Source organism: Pseudopipra pipra, chromosome 1 (assembly GCF_036250125.1).
Source record: "Pseudopipra pipra isolate bDixPip1 chromosome 1, bDixPip1.hap1, whole genome shotgun sequence".
Taxonomy (NCBI): Eukaryota; Metazoa; Chordata; class Aves; order Passeriformes; family Pipridae; genus Pseudopipra; species Pseudopipra pipra.
In genome coordinates, this window is record NC_087549.1 from 9,388,137 (window position 1) to 9,400,630 (window position 12,494).

The following is a 12,494-nucleotide window of genomic DNA, read 5'->3' on the forward strand; positions in this document are numbered from 1 at the left end:
GCATCTTATAAATGAAAAGTGTTATTTGAAACTGAACATAGCTAGACAAGACAAAAACATCTTGACTATGTAAACTTTGTATTTGGTTTTTACAGCTATTAGGAAAAGTAGTTTTCATTCACTACTAATTCAGTGATGCATTAATATAAAACTGCTTTACAGCGTGAATATTTGAATCAGCTTATATTATTAGCATCAATTTTAGCTACCATTTTCACGTTTTAAAACCAAATTGCTTAATGATAGCACCAAGGTTTTAAAATGAATTAACTTGTGATGTTCCTTAAAGACAAGCAATAATGTGGAATCAAAACCCACTTATCACCCAAGTGCTTCTGCATTCTATAATCAGAATTACAATAATCCCATTTGCTATTGTCACTTGTTGCTAAATTAAACTGTATTTTCATTCTGTAAGTCATCTGTCAAGTTTATTGGAATTATTTAATTAATATTTCAGTAGCTAATTTAGTTGCATTAGATATAGTGAGCCATTAAAGTGTAACAGAACAAACAGTGCATGTGGAGTTGCACATTCATTTTAATTTGATTTTCAAGTGGTACGTTCATAGAAGATGAACACATAAGAATGGAGTAGTTCATGAAAATAAACTCAACCATTACAGAAACACAGAGTAGTTGAACTGGTTGTTCAGGACATCTGAAATTATATATTGACATAAAAAGTTAAAGTTGCATCTAATAGCAGTCTCTTTCTGTAGATAAAGCAGACACAAGATGAAGAAAAGAAACAACTCACTGCTCTTCGTGATTTGATAAAATCTTCTCTGCAGCTTGATCAGAAGGAGGTAAATAATTTAGACATGTTATTCTCTGAGATAATTTAAATTTGTGAATTTTGTATTCAGAAATTGGTTTAACGTTAATATATGTAGTTATTGGTTCAAAAGTGTTGGACTTTGAACATGATGACAAAACTAATATTTAGAATGTTCACATATCAACAAACAATATTTTTACATTAATTTTCTGTTTCCATATTATGTATGAAAGGAAATTATTCTTTTTTTTATGTACTTTTTTAATGTACTGTAAGAACAGTTGTAACGGATCAGATAAATGCTTCTTCTAGCCCAGTATCCTGTGTTTGACAATGATAAACAATTATTGTTCAGGGAAAAAAATTAATTAATGGGACGCACACTTCTTTCTTCTGCAATCCACCAGCCAGTGTTCAGGATTTTCCTGACCTGGAGATCCTGAACAAGACAGAACAAGAACTAGAGACTTGCCTTTAGCTATGTTTTATGTATTACTGTTCATCTGATAACTCACATTTTATGCTATTTTTCTCCTTCACAAAACCCCTTTTACTAGAACCATCTGGTAAGGAAGAAAATTTATTTGTTAATCAGACAGCAGTGGCTGAAACAGGGCAGTTAAAAAGTAAAATACATTATTGATTGCACTGGTATCAAAAGTGAAGGGAGGGACATTCAATGTCCTTTGCAGCTGTTCTGGAATACTTCTGGAACTAGAAGATAGCATAATAGCACACATCACAGCTTTTACCTGAGATAACATTGTGACTGCCAAATTATGGTGCCTGAAATACTGAATATCCCATGGTGAAACTCTCTTGGGGGGTTTCTCCTCTAGGAAAAGTTTGCTTACCTTCTGTTCAGTTTTCTTGTGGGTAAATAAGACATTCATATTTGCCAGGTGTCTGTTATTAAATATGAATTATAACTAAACATTAGACAGGTGCCATTTTGCTGAATACATAGGATCATCCACGTATATGATTGGACAGTATTGCTATTATCAAATATACATAAGAACGTAATTTACAACGATATTACTGAGTCAGCCAAGTTTCTGATGCCAATCAATAATGGATGTTGGGAGTAAAATGAAGGGCAATACCCTCCTATTAGTAGTTTGGCTGTTGGAAGTCTCTCCACCATCCTATGGCTTTCCTCTCTTTGAATTTGTGCAGTTGTTTTTCGAGGAAGCATAAATCATCAGCTTATGTTACAGCTGTGTTTTTCCCACCATGGTTGCATGTTGTGTGAAAAATCTTTCTCCTTTTATTTGTTTTGAACTTTTAGGTCTGTATACCCTACTCAGGATATGAGTGCATGTGAATTTATGATATAATTAGTGGATCATTTCTTTTTCTTTCATACATGTCCTAACATTGACTTGCTTTTTGACCATTGGTTAGTGCAGAGGAACTGAGTTTAATCATCTGTAAAACTGTAAGCATGTCATCCTGTTTTTGAATCTTCATACTCAGCTCACAGTATCTTATTCTCTCCCTCTGCATCACTTGGCATTTTTTTATGCTGGTTTTCACCTGTCATTTGCTATCAAGTTACTCACTATCATGAGGTTCTTGAGAAATTCTTCAATCAGTCTTTCTTGGGCATTCTAAATAATTTAATACCATCTAACAAAGTTTTGACAGTTTGCTGTTCACCCTTTTCCAGATTTTTTGTGTTAGACACCACATGTGCTGTCACAGCTTTCTGTGAAACTCACTTGGCTCTTTCCTTCTTTAATCTTATCTCGTCTGAGGACTTTTCCTCTTGTCCTGTAGCAATGTAATTCTTTCCCTTTCATAAGGAACAGGGGATGCCCATTTAAAGTCCAGATACACTGCATCAGTCATCATTTGCTTAGTGATTCCTTCAGAGAACTCCAGGAAATTTTAGAGACGTAACCTCTCTGCACAAAAGTTGCACTGATTTAACAGTATATATAATAATAAATATACTCTTAAAAGTAGTTTTCATTAATCTCCCTTGTGTGGTGTGATGTTTACTAATCTTTACTTTCCTGGAATTCTCCCGGAATTTCTTAAAATATAAGACTTGAGTAAGTGAGGCGAGTATTTTAATGGGCTTTCATGTAATTTGGTAGGTAGCACATTGTGATTAGGGCTACTGTGTGTAGTTACATGACTTGGAGTTAGTAAATTATTTCAGGTGGAATCACAGTTAATAAGGAATGATGGATGAGTAATTCCTTACAGTAGTGAGTTTTTTTCTTTTGAATACTTGCCTATGTGTCCTTATATTACTTAGGTATACATTTTATAGCAGCTAAACTTTGGTCAGGAGAATATTCCTCTCCCTGCATCTCTAATCTCATAGTTCTGAAAGATGACACAATCTTAGGACACACTCTACATGGTTTTAGAATTTCTTTAATGTTACAAATGCTGAACAGGAGCACTACAGAGCACCTTTGAACAGATCCCAATGTACTGTAAGATCTGCCAGCTCTTTCTAGCAGCCAGTTTTCCCGTATCTCATACTTTACAGTCTTTCCTAATGCTGTGTTCGGTGTTTTTTTTCTCTCTGTCTCCAATGTGCACATGGACCTACTAGATCTCTCCCACAACTCTTACAGAGCTTCCCATACAAGCATTACATTTGTAATCTCCCTACTATCTAAATCATGCTGAATATAACTCCTGCTCCTTCTTCATCCTTACCCTCAAAAATTGAACAGAGAACATTACATTTCAAAAACTATTTGGAAATAACTTTAAATCCTAATTTTTTTTATGATTCAATTCCCAACACACAGAGAAACAGGACTTGCTCTTTTCTCATGTATATTTTCTTCCAAAAGCTGATTATCTGGAAAGCAAAGAAAAATATCTCCTTCTCTCCTGGATGCTGTGTATGTTGTTAAGTTCAACCTATTGGGTATTCAGCCAGTTCTTGGAAATTAAGTAGGACAAATGAGTGGTTGTTCTTCAGTACTGTGTGTTGTACATCCATGGCTGCAATGGTACAAGTCAAGTTTCAGAAGTTCCTCATAAGAGTATAATGAGGTAGAACAAATGAATTATAGCGTTTGGGGTTTTTGTTACCTGTTTCCTGGATGTGTAGTAAAAATTATTATGTTTCAGTGGAAAGTAACCTCATCTAAAATATAAAAATTTAAACAAGTCAAATTCTGAAACTGAAATACATGTTGTAATAAAGTAGCTTCACAGGCAAACCAAAATAACCTGTGCAACTTTTCTGACTGGAATTATAGTGTAGACAAAGTCTAGGACTCCTGAAAACCTGTATGTGTATATATGTGTGAGATCTGTATATAAATTTATAAATATAAAAATAAAATGTTTCACTTGAAGAGAATTGAAATTTTATCTTAGAAGAAAAAGGAGCAATATTGTGATTCTCAGATATCCAGGAAAATCATAGGAGATAGAAATGCTGTAATGAAAGAATATGTTATTTTGGATAAAATAACTGTTTGATCACATTGGTGTTCAAGTGTCCCTTTCAAAACCAACGTGAGGACTTTCACTCGCAATTCTGCTGCATGACTTGAGTCAGAGTGTAATGATACTGGCAGATATTGAGAAGCTTGATAAAACATTGTGTGATTTAGGCATTCAGTATTTAATCCTGAAGCAGCATGTCAGCATTCATTACTCCTTAGTTAAGAGACAACAAAGCTTGAAGACACGTGACCTGAGTTTCTTCTGCCTTGGAGGCAGGTCTCCATCATTGTGTGTATCCAAATCTTCAAGTACATAAAGTTGGGCTTTATTACTGTAGCAGATGGCCTTTGTGATTAAGAATACATTTTCCCTGTTGCATTAGTGCATTATAATCCCCTCACTGGAAAATTTATGGATTAATGGAATTACTGAAGAACATGCAAAGAATGGGATTTTCTCCAACAGATTTGTAAAAATTTAGAAGTACTCTTATCAAACATTGCTTTGGCTGTGAAACATTTTGAAATAATAAAATTGAGGCTTTGGTTGTGTGTAGTTTTAAGTTTCTTTGACCCTTTGTGTAAGAGAAGGAAGTTGAAACTAGTCATTCCTGTCCAAATTGTAAATTTGTCCACCTTTAACCTCTTTGGAGTTGCCACTAGAGAAGTGAGATGTCCCAACATTTTTGAGATCTCATAATGTAACTCCTGTTTTTGTGTTGCACGGATCCAAGGTATTTATTTAGCATAATGGACATCTGTAATGCCCTTACACATTTTACTGGCATACCTATCCTTTGATCAGTGAAAAAAAATATTACTGTAATCACTGGAATTGCCTAGTAAAGTATATCTTGACCATCTTTGAATCCTGGGCTGTGCAGAAGTGCCAGTGCTGTAGCTTCATTGAGGGAAGTACCATTTTACATTGGCTCTGGTCCATGCAGTGTCTCTTGTGGCCACTGCTGTGCTGCCCTGGTATCAAGTTAGTGCAGATTCTGTTACTTTGTGCAAGAATTATCTGATTTTTGAAAATGACTGTGGTTTAAGGCTTTTGGAAAAGATATTTTAACGGGTATTAGTATAATTTTAATTGTGTAAAGTATTTCATCTTTTGTGTTTAAAAATGCTTATATCCTAAGAAGTTTAACTTTTTAAAAGAAACCAGGCCTTTAATACAAGCTTCTGTTGCCTATTTTTGTATAATAATTATTGCTACCAATGTAACTAAACAGCTTTAAGTTAAATATAGCTAATCTCTAGAATCATGTTTTCTGTCTGTTTTGTCAACTGTTTCTTTGGACTTTGATTTATTTCCCCAAATCTCCATCTGATATGCTCTTTGCAAAAAGAACTATATCTCATTATATTCTTTCCTATGCTAATACCAATAGGACCCTAATTCCAATGGGGATTTGAAATTTGCTTATAAGAAATGAGCTGCTTGTTTGATGATGTGAACAGTACTGGCAGCACGTGGCGCAGAGCAGCCTTCGTGCTGCTTTCAACCACAGCTGCCAGTTTTACCAAAGCACTTCTCTTTAAACTTCTGTGGCAAACTTGTTACAAAATGAAAAACAATTGTAAGGATCCTGAATAAAACAAGAAGGAGTAACCTTCAATGTATATTGGTTATGGTAATAGTGAGAAACTGCTTTAAAGAGGAAAGGTTATTGCTGAGTAACTGTACTTCCCATTCTTTTGATTCTTTTTTTGTTTGTTTGTTTTGGTGGGATATTATCAGATGTTTTGCAGGTTATTTTTTCACAGCTACATTTAAAACCATATTAGTGTCCTTAATTATACCTTTTTATATACACTTGTAAAAATTAACAATTAACTTTGGGCCTGATCTTTTTCAATAGAAATTCAGAATTAGTTCGAGTTTGGAGGATAAATACGGTATCATTTTAGACAACTTAAAGGTCTGGAAGATATAATAAAATTTGATCCTGTAGTCATCTTAGTTGTTGTGTGAAGCCAGTGTCGTATATGCCAGGTTGCACAGCATTTTGTTGTGATGTTTTGGTTTTTATGAGAAAAAACACAAATGTGCCTTAAAAAGTAGTTCTTGCCTTCTTTCTAGTTGTGCCATTAGAAAGGGGAAACATTATTTTAACAGATATACGGGCTATAAAATTTATTTTCAAGGAACATGTTTTTTTAAATAAATAGTAATTCTCGTTTTAAATTATTTGCTTTCTCTTTCCTCTATTGCTTTTGCCTTTCGTGATCGAAGTCTAGGAGAGTAAGTCAATGTTTTAATGAACTTTTGGGGATTTTTTTTTTTCTGATGTGCTTATAACAAGTTAATCTATTTCACTTAATTGTTTCACTAGATCAGGCCAAAAGTTATTTCAGCTGACTTCATTCACTAAAACTCATGAATTATATATGTATTTTTAAATTGAGAAAAAATAGTGATTATTAGCATTTGTCTTTGTTTATATATGTGTTCCTATTTATGCATGCTGGATTCTGTTGCTTTCTTTTTGAAATTTCATCTTAGACTTTCAGTTTTTGATTATAAGATTATAAAATATTAAATATCTACATTTTAAAAGTGTAGTTAGATGTATATTTGCATCCATACTATACTTCAAATGCCTAATGAATTAATTGAATCTTGAACAGTTAGTTCAAGATCACGTGATGTAAAAGCAAGCTGTCCTATGACTGTAAAACATGCAGTAGGAGTCTTCTCTCCTTTTTTAATCTTTATTAATTTCTGAAGTTGTAGAGAAGAACACATAGGCTTAAAAGTTAGGTAAGCTTACTGTGTACATCAGGAAAATGTTAATGCTGTTTTTGCCTTTTTTTAGGATTCACAGAGCAGGCAAGGAGGATATAGTATGCATCAGCTTCAGGGGAATAAGGAATATGGCAGTGAGAAGAAAGGTTATCTTTTAAAGAAGAGTGATGGGTATGTTCTAGGAGCACATAATAGTGAAAACTGTAGCTATGTTCCTGCACTAATTTTAATTGTTTTCTACTGTGGTTGCTTAAGGCACATTCTCCTAATGCATGTGCCACAAACACTCGAGAGTTTTGCAGTTCAAATCTGAACACCGAAGTGAATTTAATACAGAAAATATATAAAGCATGAGAAGCAAACACAAAATAATAAAGTCATAATTAAAAGAAAGCTATTGTCTTTGTAAGTCTCTAAAGGGTGATTAAGACCTGTCACAAATATCCCAAGCTATTTTTGATGAGGCATTTAGTAAAATTTTGACTGCATCCGTTTGTTTCTTAAGGCTAATCTTCTCAAAATGTTAATGGGATTAACGTGTTTTGAAGTCATGTCTAGTTACTGAACTTGCTGTTCTTATGTAGGTTAAGGAAAGTATGGCAAAGAAGGAAGTGTACTGTTAAAAATGGAATTCTTACCATATCACATGCAACGGTAAGTTATTTTTATACCTTTATATGAAAATAGGAAATCAACATTTCTGTTCCTGGTGAATCTGCTAATTTGCTATTGCAAAAGGGGTGTCACTTCAGCTTCTGACTGTTGAAGTTCTGTGGAACTGTAGTTTATGACAGTTGATTTAATACTTAAATGAATTTATCAGTAGTTTAATAAGAAAATGGCAAATATATTGAACAGACTTCTCAATTAATTCTTCAGATGGTTTTGCTTATAGGGATTGTCATGGTGTATCTGTGTATCACGTAATTTAGAAACTTGGGAAGTTGATATTAGGTATTATTGGCACAGTCTGACAGATGAGTGAATGTGTTAATACTTTGAGTGCTTTCAGCTAAAAGTGTGAAAGTTTTGATCAAAGTGAGTTCTGGGAATCGGGCATGTATCTGAAATGCCTTCCTGGGAGTGCTAAATCATGAGGTAGCAACAACATGGTCATGGTGGAGGCAGTCCTAAAAGTGCCTTGTGGCAGTATGACACAAACTTGTCTGAAACAAGAGAACAGGAGTTACTCTTAGAAAAGGACATGGTCCCAATTCCTCACTCTTTTTCCTTCATCCCAAATTCCAGTGATGGCCATCAGTGTTGAATGTTTACTACCTGTGTAAACCCAATATACTTTAAAGATACATTTAGTTACAATGTCTTAGATGACCTAATTACAGCACAGAATATTAGTATATGTATTTATCCCAAATTCTGAAACTCCAGATCTCCAGCTTCCCACTTCCCGTTTAAAGTTTTAGAATTATATCTTTGATTTATTTAAAATGAGAGGAAACTTGGACTATGGGCATTCTGTAATGAAAAATTACATTATCGTTTTACCATTGTTTATGAAATGCAATAAAAACTCTGTAATATTAGCATATTGTACATTAAGATTTGTTCCTTTAATCCCATTCAAATAGTCAGAAAGAGTGGCCCTGAGAATTTTAATTTTGTTTAGATTTAGCAGTGTGTCCATTCTGACAGACCAAGTCAGACAAAGGGATGCTTGTCTCCACTGTTTTGAGGGTGTACATGAGTGGATGTTCATGCTATAAATTAATATCATGCATGACCACTCCCCAGAAAGGGAAAATAATCCTAAATCAATACATTTTTTAAAGTAAAATAAATTTTCTTTTTAGTCCAACAGGCAACCAGCTAAACTCAATTTATTGACCTGCCAGGTGAAGCCAAATGCTGAAGATAAGAAGTCTTTTGATCTAATATCACGTATGTAGCATCTTCAGTACCATCTTACATTATATGGGACTTCTGAAAATGTCATTGCAAAAGGCTTTGAGCAAAACATGAGGCTAGAGCTCAAAGTTCAGGTCTGTAACCAGACACGTGCAGTGCCTCATGAGTGTTCAGAGCCTCTAGTTTTGGGGATGGGTTGAATGGACAAATGAATGTAGAACCTGTTCTGTGTGTGTGTGAGATAAATGCTGTTTGTCTGTGACGAGCCATGAAATACAGCATATGTGCTGCTCTCCTAAGTTCAGAGGAATGTTTCACAGCTTAGTGCAACGTGCATAAGCTATGTTCACCAGGAAATGGCAAAGACCTTCGGCTTCATCTTGTTTTTCCTTCACTGTCTGTTCTGCTTTTTGAGTGCTATTTGAGTGGATGAGGAAGGCAATGAGAACCAATTTATCTTGTTCTCTTATCGCACTTCAGAAATATTCTTCTGTTTGTCTAAAACTGGGAGTGACTTGTCTTCTCATGATTACAGCTCCTGTGATTTCCCTTCTTCCCCTTTTGGTCTTGTACAGCAGGCATTTGTATCCAGTTTGGTTTTAAAAACATTTAAAGTTGATGAGTCCACTTAGTGTTTTCAGTCATTACATGCGTACTATTAATCAACATTTTGGATTTACAAGGACAGTTAGTGAAACCTTTGCCTGTGGGAGATAGTAGGCAGTTCATGTCTCATCCTTTCGTTAGTAAAAAAATGTTTCTTCACCCAACTGGAGGGAAAACTTTACTATAGGAACAAATTAATTTTGCCCTTTTCTCCTACTTATGTTTCAGATTTAACTTCTGAAAGGGCAAAATTTGATCCATATGCTTATTTTTCTTTAATATTTCTAAACATAAGACCCTTTAAATTCATACATTTGGTGCAAATCAAAATTCAGAATTTCATCTTTCTCAGTTTTTTTAAAAAATTGTTTTCCATAGCTATGAATAGGGTATTAATGTTATTGGTTAAGAGCAATTGCTCTTAAAGGCTTTAGTTGCCTAATAGGTTTCAGTACCAAGTATGTGGATATTTTAAAATTTATCATGTGCCAAATGAAAAGATGTATTTATTTATTTCAGATAACAGAACATACCACTTCCAAGCAGAAGATGAACAGGAATACGTGGCGTAAGAATGTTTACATTTTTCAAGTTTATTTTGCCAATAGAGGTGTATAAAACAATGGCAATAGTTTTCTCAGTTACTGCACAAGTAGTGCCTACTGTCTCTTTTTTTCTGCTGTTGTGAATCTACAAATGTAAACTATCTTGTGTCACACTACAGAGCTCTTTTAAAACCTTGTAATGTTAAAACCAAAACCCAAACCAAACTAACCAAAAACCCATTTAGATTGTGCATCCTGCCAGCACATGGTTTTTGTGCAGTTGCTTGTCATGATATAGTATATCAGGTTATTAGGATTCAAGTGATATATTTTTAAATACTTCCTAAGTCTTCTCTGTCAACCCTGTTTTGCAGTTACTTCTTTTACTCCTGATTCTGCCTTTTCCTTTAAATTAAGAATAGTAAATAGATAAAAGAACTCCATATAACACATAGGAAATATGTACAGGCAGTGCATCTTTTCTACTGTTGGCCTAAACAGCAAAGCACATCTCTGATATTTGTGTACTTCAGAATCCGGGAACTTGCTTCATTAATACCTGTTTCCAACCAGATTGTTTCCTTTAAAACAATCTTTCTTCCTGCTGCATCAGAACTACTTCCTGAGAACCATGTACCACTGGTTTTTTTCCTCCTGAACATTGCTTTCTGTGTCACCAAACATGTGTTGTGTGTGTTGTCTAATGCTCATCACCCAACAGTTCAAGGAATAAAGTTACCAGTGAAGAGGACAGCAAGCCTGAGCCTGCAAGGCTGCCTCATTCTTTTGTTAAATATCCATATTCTAATGGCAGACTGTGTATTTTAAAGGTACAGGGAATGTTTGTAGGGTATTTCACTTGTTTGGTGGTGTTGGGAGGCAATGGCATTGACAGCTCAGCCTTGGGAGGTATGGGTGAAATGAGAGGGCTGGAGGATTCTTTGTGCACCTATTTCCTTCCAGTCTTCCACAACTTTATGTTGGCTCTGAGAGTACAAAGCTGACTTGCTAGTCATGTTTGCTGCATTCATCCTGGAACTTAATTATTCCAGTAATTTTCTCAGTCAAGAAGAAAATACTGTTATTTCCGATGAGCCATAAGTTTTTGGGACTCTGCCCTGCGTTAATTTTTACTCTATTAGTTGTTTTAAGAAGTGATTTGTTTGGGTTTTTTTGTCTTAACACATGAGCAAGGTAGGCGGAGAATGCATTAGTAATATCCTTCTTCTGGTTGGCAGTTCAATAAATTTGGTTTAGTGGGCTGCCTCTTGGACTGTTTTGTAATTCCAGGCTGGTTTTATTTCCCATTAGAAGCACTGAAGTCTCATTTATCACTCTAAAGTCCAGTGGCTGAGAAAATTACTTGTACTGGAATACAGAATCCTAGAATTTCCTAAGTTGGAAGGGACCCTTAAGGATCACTGAATCCATCTCCCTGCTCCTTGCAGGACTGCTACAACTAAACCATATGAGTAAGAGTGTTATCCAGATGCTCCTTAAACACCACCAGGCTTGATGCCCTGGCCACTTCCCTGGGGAAGCCTGTTCCAGTGACCAACCACCCATTCAGTGAAGAACCTTCTCCCATTTGAACTTCCCCTGATGCAGCTTCACTCCATTTCCTCATGTCCTATCTATCACTGGTCACAAGAGAGAGGAGATCAGCACTTCCCCTTCTGCTTTAGTTTTAGTGCTGCCTCTCTTCTGTCTTTTTTACTTCATACAACAATTGAAAAAGAAATGCATAAATAGATTTTTAAATCATTTTCCTTACAGATTCACATCTACATAGAGAAAAAAGCAAGATGCATTTCTTTATATTTTAGTTCAACTGACCCTGCATACATTTTCCTAGTGATCATTTTACAGTTTCTATAAATAGCTCCTCAAACTACTTAAAAATAAAAATAATTAATATTAATTAAAAAAAACAGATGGTTTAAAAGCCACTGAAGCTTACATTCTTATAGGTTTATTATTGCTTCCCCTTAAACACTTCCTTCAGTCCAGTGTATTTCTTGATTTTTATCCAGGCAGCTGTCTGAACAGATTGACAGTCCTTAAATTCCCAGTGGATTATTGGTTTGTCTAGTAGATAAAATACAGTGTATTTGGGAGAGGAGGTGCATGGGGAGTCTGTTTATGTATGTGCATATATAATATATTTTTATGTGTAGATTATAAGAAACGTAACCAGATTTATTTTTTTTTAACTTAGAGAATAATAGTTGCTTTCTATTTTTTTGTAACTGTGGCTAGGGACAAACATAATCCAGACATGACCTTTTAGTTCTTTTCAATCCTCTTTCTGAAGGTCAAGGGTATATCCATATCTACAGGAAACACCTGGATTATAAACAAAGCTAGATTCAGAAATTTTTCTATGAAGAAACACACATCTAACTTCAGTCTAGATTTTAGCAACAGTCCTCAGGCATTTTTTACTTTGGAAAGATTGAATTGGAAGGTCTTGATACTATCTGTTGCTTCTTCCATACGAAAAGGGTTATTTCTGA

At 34.8% G+C, this 12,494-nt stretch overlaps 1 protein-coding gene across 5 annotated transcripts in view; it reads left to right on the plus strand.

Annotated features, from left to right (window-relative positions):
* Window positions 1-12,494, plus strand: part of ASAP1 (ArfGAP with SH3 domain, ankyrin repeat and PH domain 1) — a 128,812-nt gene that overhangs the window by 72,972 nt on the left and 43,346 nt on the right. For 3 of the 5 annotated variants that reach the window (XM_064644709.1, XM_064644735.1, XM_064644727.1), the window contains exons 10-15: window positions 723-809; window positions 6,449-6,457; window positions 7,032-7,132; window positions 7,546-7,615; window positions 8,773-8,860; window positions 9,953-10,001. In XM_064644709.1, the coding sequence (XP_064500779.1) occupies window positions 723-809; window positions 6,449-6,457; window positions 7,032-7,132; window positions 7,546-7,615; window positions 8,773-8,860; window positions 9,953-10,001 (404 nt within the window). The remainder of the gene's footprint in view (window positions 1-722; window positions 810-6,448; window positions 6,458-7,031; window positions 7,133-7,545; window positions 7,616-8,772; window positions 8,861-9,952; window positions 10,002-12,494) is intronic. The other 2 variants (XM_064644718.1, XM_064644743.1) reach the window with 1 other exon arrangement.